This window comes from Diorhabda sublineata, chromosome X (genome assembly GCF_026230105.1).
Source record: "Diorhabda sublineata isolate icDioSubl1.1 chromosome X, icDioSubl1.1, whole genome shotgun sequence".
NCBI classification, from domain to species: Eukaryota; Metazoa; Arthropoda; class Insecta; order Coleoptera; family Chrysomelidae; genus Diorhabda; species Diorhabda sublineata.
The window spans coordinates 743,437-763,551 of NC_079485.1; the positions used below are offsets into that span (position 1 = coordinate 743,437).

General features: G+C 30.7%; 4 protein-coding genes and 1 long non-coding RNA gene across 6 annotated transcripts; 4 read left to right on the plus strand and 1 right to left on the minus strand.

Moving 5' to 3' along the window:
* The first annotated feature begins 370 nt into the window (after positions 1-370).
* LOC130450593 (ATP-dependent RNA helicase WM6) lies at positions 371-6,615 on the plus strand. 2 transcript variants are annotated; one of them, XM_056789063.1, is made up of 8 exons: positions 371-607; positions 830-1,048; positions 1,104-1,508; positions 2,121-2,239; positions 4,840-4,971; positions 5,156-5,302; positions 6,126-6,381; positions 6,456-6,615. In XM_056789063.1, the coding sequence occupies exons 2-8, from the start codon at positions 844-846 to the stop codon at positions 6,467-6,469; spliced, it is 1,278 nt and encodes a 425-aa protein (XP_056645041.1). In that variant the 5' UTR covers positions 371-607; positions 830-843; the 3' UTR covers positions 6,470-6,615. The 2 variants fall into 2 exon arrangements, with proteins under 2 accessions (XP_056645041.1, XP_056645040.1); XM_056789062.1 differs by having other exon boundaries at positions 6,126-6,615.
* Positions 6,616-7,359: 744 nt separating this feature from the next.
* LOC130450698 (uncharacterized) lies at positions 7,360-10,315 on the plus strand. The gene is made up of 3 exons (XR_008910608.1): positions 7,360-8,602; positions 8,665-8,793; positions 8,846-10,315. It is a non-coding gene; the product is annotated as an uncharacterized LOC130450698 (long non-coding RNA).
* LOC130450697 (NADH dehydrogenase [ubiquinone] iron-sulfur protein 6, mitochondrial) lies at positions 10,307-12,984 on the minus strand. The gene is made up of 5 exons (XM_056789250.1): positions 12,800-12,984; positions 12,564-12,740; positions 11,486-12,508; positions 11,238-11,424; positions 10,307-11,065 (listed from the first exon to the last, which is right to left on the minus strand). Exons 1-3 carry the CDS (start codon positions 12,902-12,904, stop codon positions 12,443-12,445), a joined length of 348 nt encoding a protein of 115 aa, XP_056645228.1. The 5' UTR covers positions 12,905-12,984; the 3' UTR covers positions 10,307-11,065; positions 11,238-11,424; positions 11,486-12,442.
* Positions 12,985-13,012: 28 nt separating this feature from the next.
* LOC130450694 (GDP-fucose protein O-fucosyltransferase 1) lies at positions 13,013-15,861 on the plus strand. The gene is made up of 4 exons (XM_056789248.1): positions 13,013-13,239; positions 13,292-13,552; positions 13,606-13,791; positions 13,856-15,861. The coding sequence occupies exons 1-4, from the start codon at positions 13,122-13,124 to the stop codon at positions 14,482-14,484; spliced, it is 1,194 nt and encodes a 397-aa protein (XP_056645226.1). The 5' UTR covers positions 13,013-13,121; the 3' UTR covers positions 14,485-15,861.
* Positions 15,862-17,532: 1,671 nt separating this feature from the next.
* On the plus strand, positions 17,533-20,115 carry LOC130450696 (uncharacterized). The gene has a single exon (XM_056789249.1). It carries the CDS (start codon positions 18,551-18,553, stop codon positions 19,343-19,345), a length of 795 nt encoding a protein of 264 aa, XP_056645227.1. The 5' UTR covers positions 17,533-18,550; the 3' UTR covers positions 19,346-20,115.

Genomic DNA, 20,115 nt, shown 5'->3' on the forward strand with positions numbered 1-20,115 from the left:
CAACAATTTCCATAACTCCTCCAAAATAAATTACCCCACAATAACTTTTCAAATTCACCATGTGTGTGTACCAAAACTACAACTATAACACCGAATTTCCCTAAAGTGACAAGGAAAAAATATTTGTCTTAACATAAATACTTTTATACATCAATTGGAAATCAACATATCGTATTAACTATTATATTAAATGGTTTCATTTACATTCCGAATTTTTTACATCAAGCATAATAAGAAAAAAAAAGATCAAGGGAAAATATGGTGAAACCATAAATGAAGCTATTCTTATGAGTTTTTTAGCTATATTTTATGAACGTATCTAATTAACTGACATTTCTCAAATATGAATTCACAGAACATAATTAATCTTAAGGTGTCAGGTGTGTGAATTATCTCAAATGTGAATTATTTGTAGAAGTGTGATGATGGTTCCCATTGCTACTAGTGATTAAATAACATTTCGTTATTGTACCTCATCACCAGTGATGTCGTAACACGCATGTCTATTCAGTCAAACATCTCTTCTTTTCCAATTACGTATATTTTTTTATCTCTACCGGTTACCAGCTTTATATCGTTGTATTGTGTAGTTGCGTGTGAGTTTAATGTAAGCCGTTTTTATTTATATAATCTTCAAGTTATTTCAATTTTTGAAATAATTTAAATGAAATATGATTTCTGTACATTCATTCCACAAACATATTTTTAAATTAAAATGGAAGCCGGTGCAGATAAAACAAAAGAATGTGAATGAATGAACAGCCATATTTGTAAACGTATACGTTTGTAAATACAACAAAATTTATAATTATGTCGCTTTATCTTTCAGACTTAAATAACGAAATGGCCGATGCTGATGATCTTTTGGATTACGAAGATGAAGAAAATACTGAACAAACTACACCCGACACAGCTAATACTGAAGTTCAGAAAAAAGGTTTGAAGGGTACTTATGTATCTATTCACAGTTCCGGGTTTAGAGATTTCCTACTGAGGCCCGAAATTCTTAGGGCTATTGTTGACTGCGGTTTTGAACATCCCTCAGAAGGTAATATTTATGAAAGTATGCTTATATTCTGTACTAATAATTATATGTTTTGTAGTTCAACATGAGTGTATACCACAAGCTGTTATTGGCATGGACATTCTGTGTCAAGCCAAATCTGGCATGGGAAAAACGGCTGTATTTGTGTTAGCTACACTTCAACAATTAGAACCTACCGAAAATGCTGTTTATGTACTCGTTATGTGCCATACTCGGGAATTGGCATTCCAAATTAGTAAAGAATATGAACGTTTTAGTAAGTACATGTCAAACATCAAAGTCGCTGTATTCTTTGGAGGCTTACCAATCCAGAAAGATGAAGAAATACTTAAAAATAATTGTCCACATATTGTGGTTGGTACACCAGGACGTATTTTGGCTCTAGTCAGATCAAAGAAATTGAATTTAAAACACCTAAAACATTTCATCCTTGATGAATGTGATAAAATGTTGGAGCTCCTAGGTAAGATATTTTTGAATTATACAGTAATCCCTTTTATAACACAATACTCTTACAACCAATCTTCATATTAAGTGACTCAAAAAGGAAATTTATTTCTCTACAACAAAAAAATTGATATTTTGGATCAGCTAAATAATTGTAAGAGTAATAGCAAAGGATCTGAAACTAAATGAGTCAGCAATTTTGTAAAATAAGTACTGTAATGTCTAGATTGTTGCAGACCTTAATTGAATCTTCATGTGTATAAGATTCGTTGATAACAAAAACAAAAAAATGTTTCATGATTTAGATAGAAGATTGCATTCAAATTAATATTCCTATAAGTAGTTGTTTAATAAAAGCAAAACCCCTAAATTTTTTCAATATCATAATAGAGGAACTGGAAAATTGTTTCATGTTGTGTGGGGATACTCTTGCAACACAGACCCAATCTATAGTGTTATAGGGAGATATTACTATACTTATTTTGACTATGGTTGATTATGTATTATCCATTTTCCATATTTAGCTATATTCATCTTCAGTAAAAATGTTTTGTGCAAATTTACTTTCAAATGACAAAAGTATTGAAATATTTTTTTTCTTGTGTTAAGTGGTTGATATTTTTTGTAGATATGCGACGTGATGTCCAGGAAATATATAGAAACACGCCCCATGGAAAACAAGTTATGATGTTTAGTGCAACACTCAGCAAGGAAATTCGGCCAGTTTGCAAGAAATTTATGCAAGATGTAATTCTAAATTATTTTTCTACACAACAATCGAATGACGCACCCACTCGCACAGTTTGATCGAGAAATTATTTTTATAAAATGGATCAAAGTTTTCAAATAATAGAAATCTACTGTAATTTAAAATTGTATAAAGATGTTTCGCGTCCGGTTAGCGCATTGTAGCCCAACGAGTAGGTTGGGGAGGGCTGGGCTAAGAAGAGGACACAAGATAGTGAAGATTAATATTTTTCGTTAAAGGGATTCGCGTTTTGTTGTTTTGGCCGAGCTACAATGTACAAAAATTTTACACATCAATCTAGATCCAGTACCGGGTTTTTGATGCCATTGGGAGATCTGTTCTCCTTTATTTTGGAAGCTAAGCTTAATTTGGAAATAGTTCAATGGAAGCAGCGATGATGGGATGCGAGATTTCGACTGAACTGTATGTACGATGGATTCACCCAAGACCTTCGTAACTGCAGATCTTATTTCATTGTCTGTTTGTATAGTAGATAAGAGTAATTGAGGTACTGATACATTTTTCTTGAACCTCAATTACTTCTCTTTTATTTTCCATTTACATAAAATCATGATTTTTGCATATTATAAATATTTTGTCAAATAGGATTCAGGTCTCTTACAAATTTCACCATTTTTTTCTAAATTTCTGTTATGTGCATCCAGGTTTTTCAGGCTTTTTTTCCTAAGGTTTTCCACAGTTTCCCTGTAACCTGCTCCCCAATTAGATTTTTTAATAAACAAACAAAAAATCCCCAAACTGAGAAGAGCCGTTTTTACTTACTAGAGCTCTCTTTTTGTTTTCTTCTGGCCAATAGTCATAGCTTTCCTCCTCTCAGCTAGGACAGCACGGCCCCAGGCCTGCAGAGGACCAACTCCAACAAATCTTTCTCCTATAAAAAAATTTCCTTATCCTACCTAGAATTTTCAATCTCTCTTTCGCTCTTAATTATATTCTCATCATTATTTTTACTTTCCTGTGGGATGTTAGTATTTTCAACAACTAAATGGTCTCAGTATATGTACAATGTGCTCTAGAAGTACTTACATTAGTTTTCTTGAACTGATTGTTCATTAGGCTACCTTTCAAGATTGAGTAAATTAAGAAACTTTTTTTGTTTCAAATATCCTTCCAAATGGTTTTGATTGAATATATGGCACCAGGAAAATTAATTTCATGCCCTCAAAGCATCCCATTACAATAAAATATATGTATACCTTCGAGTTTGAATTAAAAACATTTCTTAAGACAGAATAATAATCACTTACCCTTTAAAACCACTTGATATTCATATGAATTTATGTAAACGATAGCATGAAATTAATTATCCTATTATCTTTGTGCTTTTAACATCTATTTCATATTTCTACCCCTTTAATAGTTACTCACTTCCTTGTTTGGTTTTAGAAGAAAAAGTATATACTATCAGCTTTAGTAGTGAGATGTTTTCTCATAATGTACTGTTTCTAGTTGAGTTTGGGATGTATATTTTAAATTCTAGGGATTTTTGTGGCAAAGAAAAAATTTGCTGCTAAAAAATTTTAGACTAAATTTGGTTTCTACACAGTAATCTTTTTGTTGATACCATTAAAGAATTTCAATACCACAATCATCTGTGATAACTCAAGTCAATATATTTATTTTGAATAATTTTACGAGAACATTTCGAATTAGAATATAATAGAATGATAATAAAGGGAATAAATTTTTCATACACTAGAACATGTCAACTTTAGTATTTGATTGTGCACTATTTAAATATTAGTTAAATAATTTGCATCATTCTAGTTATTTTTTCATAAAACACCATATAACTCACAAAAAAATTCATGGTTCATTCGGAAAGTTCTTACATTTAAAGCATAAACAAATATTTCATTCAATGGGATTGGAACTATTATAAATTTTTACACAATTTTGTAGTTGATATTTCTTAATAAAATTTCACAACATTATTGATATTCATAATAAACACAATTATACCATCTGGTTCTTCATGGTAGGTATGTATTAATTATATAACAGCATACAATTGAATTCAAAAGTTGATGTGTCATGCGATTTTCTAAGTGAGGAAACTAATTTACTTTAATTACTGTGTTAGGTCCATGTGTCAAATTTTCAATAAGTAGAAATCTTGATTTTACAAATTACATGTTTTTTAGTTAAGTTCAAATTTATTCCAATTTTTGATAATTTTGGAAAGAAGCTGTTATTTTCATTCATTCAATTTTTCAAAAAAAAAAACATGTGAGACTATATATACATATTCTTCCAAAAATTTGAAACTGGGAATTGTTTCATACTTTTTTTTTAGTTATTTTTCATGTCCATTGGCCTGTTCTTCAGGCTTTTGTCTCATTTTATGTAATTTTGGACTTTTTGATCCCATTTGGTAAATTTTCTTTTAATTATATCATGAGTGTTTTCAAATATTTAAAAAAATTTTTGTAAGATGAACAAAGACTCAGTTTTCATATTTATACCTATATAGTCTCAATATATTAAGTTATCTTTTTTGGAAGAATATGCCTGTTGAAGATTTATTTAAAAGTTTGTTGGAATTTTCTAGTGATATTTTTGACTTTTTTTTATTCAGCCTATGGAAGTATATGTTGATGATGAAACTAAATTAACTCTGCACGGTCTCCAACAACATTATGTAAAACTTAAAGAAAATGAAAAGAATAAAAAATTATTCGAATTACTCGATGTCTTGGAATTCAACCAGGTAGGTTTTGTCAATTATATTTTAAGTTACGAGATTTTTAAAAGGTACTTTTTAATTTTTTTATATGATGATAACTTTGTTTTGATTTTAATGAAATAATTGAACTCTCTCACTGACTAAAACTAATTAATATAAAATATTTGATTACATTTCATTATTTTCTAATGAATTTACTTTGTTTAAGGTCGTCATTTTTGTAAAATCTGTTCAGAGGTGTGTGGCTTTAGCTCAACTATTAACCGAACAGAATTTCCCAGCAATTGGAATTCACAGAGGAATGGATCAAAAAGAAAGATTATCTCGTTATGAACAATTCAAAGACTTTCAAAAGGTTAGTGAGTATAATAGATGTCTAATTATCATGTCACAGGAAGGAATTATAGGTGCAAACAACAAAGTTGTGAAATGAAGTGAAATATGTGAAAAGGCTCTCAACACTGGGTTCTAAATTAGTTTTATAGTACTCATTGTCAACAAGCAATGTTGGTAACGGAGACAGGTTTATTATTTCATTCAGCAATCTACGCAGCCGCACAAATTCCTTTGCTCCTTCACTTGCAGCTACATATTCAGCTTCAGTTGTGCTTAATGCCATGATTGGTTGCTTGCGACTCATCCATGTAATGGCAGCTCCACCGCAAACAGTAACAAATCCAGATATTGAGCGTCTTGTCTCAGGGTCGTCGACTTAATTAGAATCAATGCAACACTTTAACTCCAAGGGTATGCCTCCAGAGTACAACAGGCCATAAAATGTGAAGTCCCCTTTAACTATTTAAAGATCCTTTTTGTGGTTCCCATTCAGATTCTCTTGAATAATCCAACACCTTTTGATGCTTCAGCAGTTTCTCAATTTAAGCCTTGAAATCAAATGATCCAGTTCATAAAATAAACTTTGTTAAAGCATGTCCATGTATTCAACTCCTGATTTACCGAATACACTTTTTAATACCACTTAACCAACAACCACTATTACTTCACTTAGACCTTCCAGACAAATAACTAGCGACCTATGGAGGATTGAAGGGCCAAATTGTGTAATTTGTTTTAAGGAGTAATTATTACTTAGTGAACCTCTTAATTGTTTTTGATATCACTATTGCAACATGCTTACCATCTGACGGTTTTAAATTACATAGTATATTTTATTACAGAGAATCTTGGTAGCTACCAACTTATTTGGTCGAGGTATGGATATTGAAAGAGTAAACATAGTATTCAATTATGATATGCCAGAGGATTCCGATACATACTTACATAGGGTTGCTAGAGCAGGACGTTTTGGTACAAAAGGTCTCGCCATAACTTTTGTTTCTGAAGAAGGAGATGCTAAAATCTTAAATGAAGTACAAGACAGATTTGATGTTAATATTACAGAATTACCTGATGAAATTGATCTTAGTTCATACAGTGAGTATATTTTTTGTGAAATGTAATCAGATTCAGGTTATTTGTGTACTAAATTCTATTTTTTTGTTTTTCAGTTGAAGGACGATAACTTGAAAGTTTTAGTTTAAGGATAGATTAAGCTTTTATTCATATTTGAACGTTTTTTTAAAAATGATTATACATTTATTTCGTATATGTAAAATAGAATAACTAAGATTGAGTTACTGAGAATAAATGAGAATTAATTTTTTAAAATTCTGATTATTTACCTAAACCTTGAGAAGCTGGAATAAATTACAGTGTAGTCATTTGAGCCGAATATGATACTAGACACTGTAATTGGGAGCATTGATATAATAAACAGTATTTAGTATTTTTCATTAAGTAACTGGGAATTATAATTTGAAATAAATTTTCTAGGGTTCCCAATGGTAACTATTTGTTACTCAAATCGATCTCGTGCGACTATTTTTACGTTTAAGTGATTTAAAAGCTACTATTTTAAACTAGTAAGACTAAAGTTTCAAATTACAATAAAACTTCTATAGGAAGGTTTATTTACATGAGAACTTATTGCTAAAATTTCTAGAACATTGTCATTGAAAAATTATAATTAAATTTCATCAAAGATAATCTGAGATCACTTGAATGTAGATATTTGTGTTCATAAAAAATAACCACAATTAGTGTTGTAGAATATGCTTTTTCTACAAATGGCAGTATTTCAATCGAATATAAAGCTAATATGTTTGAACAGATTCTAAATTCAATATTATGAATTTGTGATGCATTACCAAATAAGTTTGTAATGTACATATTACCACAAATTCAATGAATTTACCTCGTAGGTCACATAGACCCTATAAATTATCACAAAAATTTTTTTTTTTTTTTTGGCTAAAGTTTATATTATTTTTCAGTCAACAATATACCAATTAGTTAAATATATTTGAAAATTGCGAGATCAGAGTAGGGTTTTTACATTCACGCAGTGCCGCCAGTTGACACTCGAGTGATAAACAACGATCAGATGTTTTGTTTTGATTTTGATTTTATCTTATATGTGGTCAATTTATTAAAGTTCGAGACATAAAATTTGAACTAAAGAAATCTCACGTTTTCTTCGAAGCATATTTTGACTTGTTGTTTATAGTTATTGTAAAAGATGTTTGGAAGGTGAGCGATTTTTAATTTATCATTGAATCAAATCTTATAGACATATTAATTTTTATTTATCTTTACGAGAAAAGGTCAATAAAATTTGCAATACCAGGAATCTGGTCATAACCGAAAGACCACATACATCATGGATGCACATGACCTGACACGACCAGTACCTCAACCACCAAAAAAATTATCTCAAAATAGTTCATCTTCTAGTTCCAGCAGAAGTAATCCTGATGAGAAATTTTTACCTATACCAGAAAGTTATCAAAAGCAAAGGTTAAAGCTTCTGTTTCCAAAGTTACCGAATCGTAGTCAAAAAGCGATCTGGAACAGTTTTAAAGCAGTCCTTTCTGAATTTTCAGGAGAAACAAAGCTGAAAACTTCTAAAAGTTAGTTGAAGATATGCTACTATAGGATGTCATTTAGATAAATTTAAAAACAATATGGGAGCCTATTCAGAAGAGCAAGGAGAAAGTTTTCATCAAGACAATATGAACTACGAACAGCGTTATCAAGGCCAATACAATGGAAACATGATGGGAGACTATATCTGGGCTTTATTGAGAGAAAGTACTTATGAACTTAAAAGAAAAAGTAAAGTGTACACTTTAAAAGTATTTTTCACTTTTCTGTAAGCTATTTTGATGGTAAAGCTAGATAAAAACAATTTTGTTGATAATGGTAAATGCTCATAAACAATTTTTCAATTAGTGTTTTCGTGGTTAATGTGATAAAATAAGACTTTTCAGTTGAATATATTGTTGAAAGAACGTACTATTTCAGAGCTTTTTATTAGTTTTTCCCCAGATGAGTTAATTTAACATATTAATTCTGCTTTAAAACTTGTTGAGGTTATGTCTATTTTATTTTTGTTGTTAATCTCTGTCATCTACTAATAGTCATGAGTTTTCGAGTATAAATAAATTAATTTTTAGGTTTTTAAGATGTAGGACTGCTTTAGAATGGGTATGTGCTTTGTTTCAGACTGTAAACATTACAGTTCAAAGCATCCATGCAAGTTTTTTCGGTTCCCAAAAAACAAGACCGAGAGGAATAGATGGATTTCTCTCATAAGGTAAAATAATGATAACATTCACTTCAAAGATTTATGTTTTAAATTTATTATTATTATTACAGAAGAAAAGTGAATCCAAGTGAATTTGCAAAAGTGTGCGATTATCACTTTTTAAATAAAGAAAAAAAGAATGGGCCAACTGTATTTGATTTCAATATTCAGAAGTTTAATATAAAATCACCAGAAAAAAGGTATGCATTTGGTTGCAGAAAGTCCATTAGTTTAATAAACCACTTTTTTTAGTAAGCGAACTGTAAAAAACCTTGTGACCGAGATACTACCAGGTCCTTCAACCAAACTACTGCCAGGGTCTTCAAAACGAGATCATGAAGTGACTTAAATTAAACTTGATGCTCACTACTGAGTCCATCATCTGCATTTCAAGATGCTGAGAATTACTTTTTACGGCAGCAGGTGGTTGAATTAACCGAGAAGCTGAGAAGATTCAGCTATGAAATTGTGAAAAACAAAGGTGCTCATGTACTAATGTATACTGGTATTCCAACCAATGAGCTGTTCATGGTTCTTTTTGACCTAATGGACAGCATTAAATTAAAATATTATGCTGGATGGAATGTTCAGATCGCTCCTAAAATTGGTCAACTGTTTATGACCTTAATGAAGCTAAGGCTTAATCTTCCACATGAAAATTTGAGTATTAGATTTAGTTGTAGTACAGCTACAGTGACCAATATTATAATGACGTGGATCTATGCTCTACATGAAGTCATTTTCAATAATTTGATGAAAACTATATTATCAAGACAACGGAATCAAACCTGCCTCCATATTGCTTTTACAAATTTTAAAAGTTGTAGGATAATTTTGGATTGCACTGAAATTTATTCGGCAGTTCCAGCAAGCATAGAAAACCAGAGATTGACCTACATTTCATACAAACACCGAAACACATGAAAAATGTTGGTAGGTGTTGCACCAAATGGTGTAATCACCTTTGTTAGAAAGGCTTATCCAGGGTCTACATCTAATAAAAAAATTGTTGAAGAGAGTAAGGTTCTAGATCAGATGGTAGCTAGAGATTTGATATTAGCAGATAAAGGTTTCTTGATTAAAGAACTTCTCCCTGCAAGAGTATCATTAAATATACCTCCATTTTTAAGTAACAATACCACAGTTTACAGAATCCCAAGTATATGAAACTCAGCAAATTGCAAAGGCTAGAATTCATGTCGAACGGGCCATCAGGAGAATAAAGTGCTATAATATTTTGTAGCAAGTTCCATCATATTACATATCACAAATTTCAATTATTTTTCAACTATGTGCAGCTCTGACAAACTTGCAATATCCCCCAATTAAAGAAGTTGAGGAGTGTTATTGGTAGGATCTATATTGTAGGTTATGCCGTTTAATGTGAACTGAATTGTTTAACCATATGGAGTGGAGCCAAAGTACAGACATATTGAAATTTTGAGTTTTAAATATTTTTTATTGTAGCAATATATTTCCTTATTCGACTTTTTTTGTAAAAAATTTAGAAATTTTTATTTAAAAAATGTATATTTAGAATTCACTTAATTTATAAATGAATTGATCTAATACAATTATTGTTAAAAGTAATAATAATACTGTTTTTCTAATTTAATAAAAGCCTGCAAATCCAACAATTTTCATAAAGTAAACAAAAACAATTTGATTTATTGTCAGTAGACTACAGTCTTTACAATCTTGAAATAAATTATTAAGCCACAAGCAGTTTTAGTTTATTTTAGTTTTTAGTACAGAAAAAAAAATTACTCAACTATAGTACATTCAATACAGCAATTTAAAATAGCTGAAGTTTGTTACAAAAATCTTTATTGACAAAATAGCATTGTACATTTATATTAAAAAACATAATTTCCTGATGTCCTCAGCAAACAAAAATTTGTATAGAGTGGCTTTTCAGTCTAAAATAAATAGTAAACTGTATACTCTATCTGCTAACACTGTAGAATAACCTAAAATCACATTGAAAAACATGTCAAAAATTTTTATTTAATTGTGTAACAACTTTGGTAAGTATTGTTCCATATAGAAATTTTTCTATTCATGAATCGTCAAACTCTACAATTGTCACAACCATTTCCTTCAAGGTATAAATACATACGTAACATTTTTTCTTTTTTAAAATATGGAAAGCTCTTTGAATTTGGTGATAATAATTGTGACTTGTATTTAAGATCAAGTTACCCTCATAGTCATAAAAAACTATATATTTATTAAAATTCCTCAATTTTTCGGACAACTTATCATTTCTGAAAGAATATGGGCATTTGACTTCTACAATGGTTTCTTCATCAATTATTCCATCAGGGCTAGCACCAAGAAGTCCTGAATTTGTAAGTCATACTCTAGTTGGCCGAACATTTAAATTATAAATCTGCTTCAAATGATCTAGAGCATCTTTTTCATGAGTTCTACTCCACTGGATTGCTTTGATACCATCCAAATTGGATTCACCTGGAAAAATAATGAATTGATTATAATAAAAAATGTATGTCAAATTAAACTAAAGTAAGGAAATGCTACATAAAATACCATTTTTGAAAAATCAATCTTAGATGCTCAATAAGCAAATTATTGATAACATCTATGACTAAACTATGTAATAAATTTATCATTTATTACTCACCTAAGAGTGTGTTCTGCAGATTTCACTGGCTCAACCTTCGGTTTAGGTAGTGCCTTCCATGCACACGCTTCATCTATTACAGATATATTCTAATGCCCAAAAAGTACCAACGCGGCAATGTGATGGCATTTTATAACCCTGGGACAAGTGCAGGTGGCTTCTTTAATGTCACCATTCTTTTCCAACACTACAATAAAATAATAACCGGATTAATTCCATATTACATTAACAAAGGCATATATACCTACCTATAGATACCTTGTAGCTTTTGTCTTTCATACTAGGAAGTACTTCCCGTCTGATTACCTGGAAATCAGAGCCAAAGTCCATTTTCTTCACATGACTAGACTCTAATGCGTTTTCACCCCTTTTTAAAATTTTATTGTCTCATCTATAAAAGCACTGATGCTGGAAAGTTATAGGACATGTTTAAAAGCCATTTATTTTCTTAACAACAATAGGATCTGCAAAAAAAAACAAACAAAAAGGTACTGCAAAAATAAAATAGACATAATCTTACAAGTTTTAAAGCAGAATTAATATGTTAAATTAACTCACCTGGTAAAAAACTAATAAAAACCTCTTAAATAGTACGTTCCTTCAACAATATATTCAACTGAAAAGTCTTATTTTATCACATTAACCACGAAAACACTAATTGAAAAATTGTTTATGGGCATTTACCATGATCAACAAAATTGTTTGGAATAGGAGCTCCGCCCGTCTCTGTCACGTCAGAATTAGCTATGCAGGCGTTTGCATATCATTGAACACTTGAATTAGTTTATGAATGAAAATAAATCATAAACTATTCAAATGTAACATCATTGGACTAAATTGGTGGATGAAAAGGAAGACATAAATACTAGAGAAAAACTAATGTGGTTAAAAAATTGAGTTAGCGTATGTCTAATAAAAACTTTTGAGACTAGGAGACGCATTAAAAGCAATAATGAATCATGGAGATAATGATATAGATGAGTAAACTAGTTAAAAATAAAGAAGCTGGAGATACACAGGAAAGAAAAAATGCAAATAGATATCTTTAAACTTTTTAAGCCTATTTGATTATTGAATATTTAGTTCCCAGCATATAAAAACCTACTAGTAATAATTCAATGCAAAGTGAACATAAAGTAAATAAAACTAATTGTATTTTAGGATATAATAGGCATTTAAATTTATTTCTAGCTATATACAAGCATTTAATGATGATCTTCCTTATAAAATCTTAATCCACAATAACCACAACTATGATTTCCAGGCTTGTCCTTAAAAAAATCACAATTATATCTCGTAGTCCAGTAGTGCAATTTAACAACTTACCAAATTAATATATACTTTTGGGTGTCCAGTAGGTCCACTGCCACCATCACACCAAACTACACGCTCTTTACAGGGTTTTGGGGGAACTTCAGCAATGAGATTGATTGCAAAATTTTTGTTAACGTGTTTAGGTCTATCTATAAATCTGGATAATCTATAATCATCTGAGCTCCATTTCTGAAATAAGCATCGATAGGTTTATAATGTATAATATCAGGTGAATTAAATTTTATAACCTGTCCAGTATGAGTTACTGTTTCCTTAGGTACCCAATCCGACATAAACCTGGTAGCAGGACGCAAAAGGTTCTGTTTGTTAAGAAATAATTTTATTTGAGACATTTTTGTTAGATACGTATGATATAACTCAATCAAAAACTAAATTCGGAAAAATTTCTTCTTCTTATTAAATTCATATATTTGAATGTCAGTATTTTAACTAGCTGGCATTTGGTCGAGGCTTTTGAGTGTAAACAAAATGTGACAGATAGAGACTTGTCAGACGCCAGCTGATTAGCAATATTGATTTAATCAACAGAGATTTGAAAATGATTTAATCATGACACTCATTAGCAAAAAAGTAATTTTAGGACTTGTTGTATTTTTAGTATTATATGATAACTTCGAAACAACTGAATTTGATCCGTTGGGTTATATATTGTATTGTCCATGCATGGGTAAACACCATTTTTCACAGTAGACGTGTGCATTTTATGAAATGATTTTTAGGCCGATTTGGAAACCAAGCAGATCATTTTCTAGGTTCTCTCAATTTTGCCCATCATTTAAATAGAACTTTAGTTCTTCCTCCTTGGGTAGAGTATAGGTATGGGGAATCAAAGTCAGTCCAAGTGCCGTTTGATACATATTTTCGCGTGGAACCCTTGAAGAAGTTTCATAAAGTTATAACTATGGAAGATTTTATGGAAAATGTAGCTCCTTTCGAATGGCCAAAAAATCAAAGAATATCTTTTTGTTATATGGCTAGAGGTAATTATTATTAAAAGTTGTGGAACAAACTGAGATGTAGTTAATCATTTTAGGTACAGGAGACACTTGTAGTGCTAAAGAAGGAAATCCATTTGGACCTTTTTGGGATACATATAATGTAGACTTTGTAGGTTCAGAATTTTATGGTCCTCTTCATTACGATACTCATCATCACAATATGACTAATCTCTGGAGAGAAAAATATTCCCCTAGTAAATGGCCTGTTTTGGCTTTCACAGGTAAAGTAATAAAATCAACAATATATTTCGATCAAAATGTAGAAATAACACTCTTGTTATATAGGAGCACCAGCAAGTTTTCCAGTACAACAAGAAAATATTCATCTTCAGAAGTACTTGGAATGGTCAGATTCCATTGAAAGAGAAGCAAATTCTTTCATCAAGAATAAACTTCCTAAAGGGGCTTTTGTAGGTATCCATCTACGCAATGGTATAGATTGGGTAAGAGCATGTCAGCACATACCACAAAGTCCTAGTCTTTTTGCAGCACCCCAATGTCTTGGCTACCAAAGTGAAAAGGGACCGGCAACTGCAGACATGTGTCTACCTAGTCAAGAAACTATAATCAGACAGCTGAAGCGTGTTATAAAAAATATTAACAACTCAGTGAATAACAACAATGATCATACAATAAAATCAGTGTTTGTTGCATCAGATAGCAATCATATGCTTGAGGAACTCAAAATTGCTCTTCAAAGAATGAAAGTTAAGATTTTCAAATATCCAGAGTCAAATCCTCATATAGATTTGTCAATTTTAGGTAAATCAAATCATTTCATTGGTAATTGTATATCTACTTATAGTGCATTTGTTAAAAGGGAGAGGGACATTAAAGGTTTTCCTTCATCCTTTTGGGCATTTCCTACTCACAAAAACAGTAAAAATAATAAAATAAAACATGAAGAGCTATGATAAAACCTTTAATATTATGAAATTTTTTTTGTATTACACGTGACTTATTCTAAGCACTTTGAAAACACATCTTTGAATTTTTTATATTCACACTTAACACTATATAACATTAACACAATGACACTGTCTGTTTCTTTGAGACAAATATGAACAAGTAGGACCAATGGAAAAATTGAAGCACCAGGTAGTGTAATTGTGAATGTTGCTGTAGTGGTATTAGTACCTAATATGTACAGTATTTTTTCTATGCTATGTCAACAAATAATGTTATCAAGCAGCTACTCATACTGTTTGTAATAGCTTGTTTATAAAAGTATTATATTTATTCATGATTATGTTTCCATATTGGAAATTTAGAAATTTTCCAGTGAAGAAATTGCTATGAAGTTACATCTAAATAGAAAACATGCAAAAAAATCTGGTTTCAAATTAAAAGGAAATGTTAACTGAATGAGCCTTCACTCTTTTCATGAAAGTGTAATTCGAAGCTGGAAGGGAAAAGTATTTTTTTAATATGGTTGATAATATTATTATATATTCTTCCTTTTTAGTTCATATATAAAACTGTGGAATGTTTTTCCTTCAAACTATATGCAAAAATGTTTACTTTTGTGTTTTGAAGTATACTTTGAGCACTTATATTTGTTGTTTCTTCTCGCTCTATTACTTGCTTATGGTTCCCCACAGTACAATGCGTAAGTCTGTATAATGAGATTTTTTCATCGGTCTAGTTACAATCTGCTTGCTTTTTCTAAAATTCCCAATAATTCCCATTTTTTCCTTCTATAAATTGTTGTACCACCTGGTTTTTCTTTCCTAAAATTGCTTTTTTGAGATCCTTAGAAATTATGATGCTTGCGCTTCCACTCGTAGTGTTTTCATTCAATTATCCATTTCATGTGTGTTTGATGACTGCTCTACTATCGCAGCTCATATTTTCTATACTCATTTCTTTTAAAACGGAAAGCGTATAACATGTATTTTCACTTGGAAAAATTTGCCTGGACTTATCTATGTAGCATAAATTATATAGTTTATTTAAAAAAACTCAATTCACTAGTGATTGATTATTTGCTTCAACAAAAAGCCATTGTTACTCGGTGTGACTCGCAATATTAAATAAACCATCTGCTTTTGGATAAAATGGTGATAAAAATATGTAATGTTACCAATATTTCACAAAAATATATTAATTAAGAACAATGTTATGTTACATTACACCTTGTAAAAATTTATTTATTAATACTTTTTAGAACAAACAAAGTAACATAGATATTTAGTAAAAGAACTGATTTATATGTAACTTTAAATGGACAATTTACCAATAATAAAATTGAATAGTAAAAACCAGTAAAAAAATTCCCGAATATTACAAAATATATTTTTATTGTACATCCTTGTTTTCCAGTCTCTAATACACCATATAGATTCATACAATTCTGATATACCTGCAAATGCTTTTGATACGTTCTTCTTGTGAGTTGATTCTGCACACGCAAATTTTTTTCTACTTTTTATTTTTTAAACTAAATTGAAAAAAATGAAAAACATTTTCACTATCCATTGTTTTACATGATATTTATTGACTTTTTAAGAATATAAAAAAAATTGTAAAAGAAATCGATAAAGTGCGGGCTACAAAAAAACTGTGCATCCTGGTTGACATGATTTCAGCCCTTATAGTAATCTGGAATAAAAAATTTGGAAAATTCTTAATCTGTAAAGATTTCGCTATTACTTTGACCTTAGCCAAAAAAATCACAAAATAGCGTCGGGATGAGATAACAATTTTTTTGACCTCGAATTTTTTAAAAATACTCCCTTATTGATTTTTTTAATAATCCAAGGCAGACTCAATGTATAAAAAAGATTTCCACCAAATTTCAAAAGAATCGGTCTGGTAGAACTTGAAATATCAATCACTTCAAAATAAAATAACTGGTTTCACTTGGCCGGCTTAGACGCTAAGTTACAAAATCTACTGCATCTCTGGAAATAATGAGAATTTTCAAAAATACGTTTAAGGGTGTAAGCTCTGACAATATACAAAAAAAATCGATTTTTTCAAATTTCTAGACCAGAATATAAAGAAATCACCAATAATAATAATCAGCTACTGAGAGAAAAAAATATATAAATTTACTATAAAAAACTTCTTTCCTTCTTTTGAAACTAATGTATGTTCTAGTACATATCATTAAAAATAGGTATTTAGTTTTGTAAGGTATGCAATACATATTACACTACTACGTATGGTGTGTTGCGGTATATTCATTTCCCGCAATGTATATTGTAGGCCACTATCATATGTCATAATAGAAACTGAACTGATTCTGTTTATTGATATCTAACCATTATTTATGAAATTCTAATATTAGTTTTTTATTCAGATCTGTATGTTTATTAATAAATATCACGCAGTTTGGCAGTGTCTTATTTTTCATTTAATTTTTAACTAAATCAAATGTTTGAGAAGTTAGTGAAAAGTAAATATATTTTTGTTCCGTTTTTACAGGATGTGATCATCCGCTTAAGGGTCTGATAATTTCATTGAGGATTACTTGTTATCAAAAAATATTCAGAACCATTAAAAATTTTTGGCTTAATCTCTTACTTTATAAATAATTCCTAAATAACTCGTGGTTCTTCAATACGAAAATAGTAAAAAATGAAGTCATTTCATGTTTATTTATTCCTTTTATTTGTTGTTATAGATAATTCTTATAATGGTCAGAGCCTTAGAATTTTTAACAACGCAAACTGTACATACCATCTTTCAAATACCTAATTAAAGATTAACTTTTTATGTGCAATTTATTCAAACAATTTGTTTACCATTTCATGACAAATATTTATTAAATGATCCAAAACAACAATTGCATTGTTATCTTTAAAATGAATCATCATTAACGCATTCGGTGGTAATGAATCTTTTAAAAAATCCAATATTATTTCGCATTTCTATATACAATAATTCGTTAATACGATTAAGTAAGTAGGTAGATATCAGACAAAGAATCTGGTTGTTTGCGTACACACAAGATGTATTTTTTGACGTCGACTTCCGCTACTATTGAACGTTATCGTAACCGTTAATAAAGGTCAAAATGAAGCAAGTGTGTATAGATAACGAGCTCAAAGAATATAACCAGTATCGCTCACCGCCCGATCGGATTGTGGTCTAGTTGCAAGGAGACATAAATTCAAATTGCGACGTTGTCACAACAGTTTTATATAATCATATTACTATTAAAAGTATATTTTTAATTATTTGCTAAAAATATTTCAATGACTGTGTGCACACAGTGAAAAATTAAGACATTGAGTATGAAATATTTATTTTAAAACATATATTAATAGGTAAAATATACAACTGCATAGAGTTGTATTCTCTTGTCTTCATACCTTCTCATTTTCAATCTACAGGTGACCCTTGGTAGTAATGAGTGCAGCTGATTAATAAGAAAAAATTACTAGTAAAAACATTCCTGGAGTTCATCTTTATCTCTATAAATAAAGGAAAAAATATTAAGTGAGTACTTTCAATTTAATACGTAATAAAGAATTGTAAAATATTCCTCTCTAACAAAAGCAATTCCAAATTCCATACATCTTTCTCGTAAAGTTAGGCATAATTTTGCATGAAAAGTTTCCAGCTAAGTATAAGCTTGTGACTATATCATTATTTTTAATTGATAATAGATAAAATTGTTTCATAGATAATAATAAATACCTACTCATGTTTCTATTGTAATTAAAATTTGATTTATCATGATCTACTGTGCTATAAGTGAATCTTGACAACGTCGCAAAGAAATTGCGACGAGTGTTTTTTAGATAAGCATTCTCATCGCACGATCGGATCACCCCGGTACGAATCGGCAAGGACGCGTCTCATTGGTGAACGACACGTTGAAAGTAGGTTGTGACGTCACAGCGTGAAGCTATAAGTACAAGTCATTGTCAAATACTCTGCATTTTAGTGAAAAGTTGGTTCGTAGAAGCGGATCAGTCGTATTTTGTCGCCGTATAAACGACGCAGTGTGATAGTTTCGAATTGTTTACAATGGCAAGTGAGGCTGAAAGGTTAATCGGTATCTCTCTGACGAAAATTGCGCAGAGCAGATCTCATCGTGGTGGTGTAAGTTTGCATAAAAATTTACTTGTTGCTACTGTGTTACAAAAAGCGCGGTATATTTTTATGGAGGAGGCATACAATATGGTTCATTATCGGCCACCTGCGCCTGTCCAATCTCGTTCTAATCTTCCACACGAGGAACTCGTTGGACTCACCGCCGAAGAGGCTTGTTTGGAAGCTAATTCTTCATCTGATACTATTCAAGAATCGTCTGCCAGCGAGCTCATTCAACAATCAACCTGTGTTAAGTGTTCCGAGAATCAAGATAAAGAAAATCACCCTCCTTACAACTCAGAACTTACCTATTTGGATTTAGATAAGAGTTCGAATGTGTTAAGAGAGAGAAGTAACTCTCCTTCTTTAAAAAGACGACGTGCTGTTGCTGAATGGGAAACGGAGGAAGCCGTCCAATCTATTCTGCCAAAAAAAAGTAAGCAGGACGATGATAGTGATGATTCAGTGTTTTTAGATGACGCCACGTTGTTATCTGATGCCGTAAGTAAAGAAATTGACGCAGACAGACAACAACAACAACAAGAAAATAATGATGGTGGGTCTTCAATGGAAATTGATCGTATTACGTCGTTAGTCTCCATATTCAGCTTTAGCATGGGCGATGGAAAACTCAACAGGTCCATGTCTACTCCCGATTTGTGTTCAACGCAGGCAAAAGACAATCCCGATACTTTGCAACAAAGACAATTTATAGCCATGACAGTGTAACTATGAACTCTGTAGAAGAGAGTGTTTTTAGGTAAATTTTGAAACTCGTAATTTGTGTTATAAAAAAACGATCTCCTTAACAACGACAACCGATTTTCTTTGCAAATTATCTATTAATTTAACCGTATTTGAATGATTAGTTGATACAGGAGCTGTTGGATAGATAACAAATGCAACAATTAAAAGTTAGCTAATGTTGATATTTTCGGCAATTTACTTGTAAATACCCGCGGAGAGGAAGAGTAGAAAAAAAATACAAAGTACAAATTAACATTTTGTAGGTGTCAGTTTATTTTTTATTGTTTAAATAAATAGACCTTATTTCCGGTTTGATATGACACATTTTTAATATTTGTTTGGTTGTGATATCAAATATCTTGTTTTTTGTAAAGAGAATTGAGCCAGGTATATAAAATACCAAGACCATTGTGATAGTGAGATGTATGTATTTTTGTAATAAAAATGTCTATGTAAAAAAAAACGACATGGCCATGGACATTTTAAATATCGGTCTCGAAGAAAAGGGACCATCTGCCGTTTTGAATACATTCCATTTCATACTTATACCGGATACACAGAGGTTGATTTTTTTACCTGGGGTCGTCTTTGTGTTAGGGCGGATAGGGGTTTGTTTTTTAAAATTTTCATGGTTACTGTCGCAGATTTTGTATATATGTTTTGTTGCTCTGTTTTAAGAGTACTCTATTCTTGTACATATTAATATTATATGGTACCTATATGTTTAAAAAATAAAACATGTTTTTTATTAA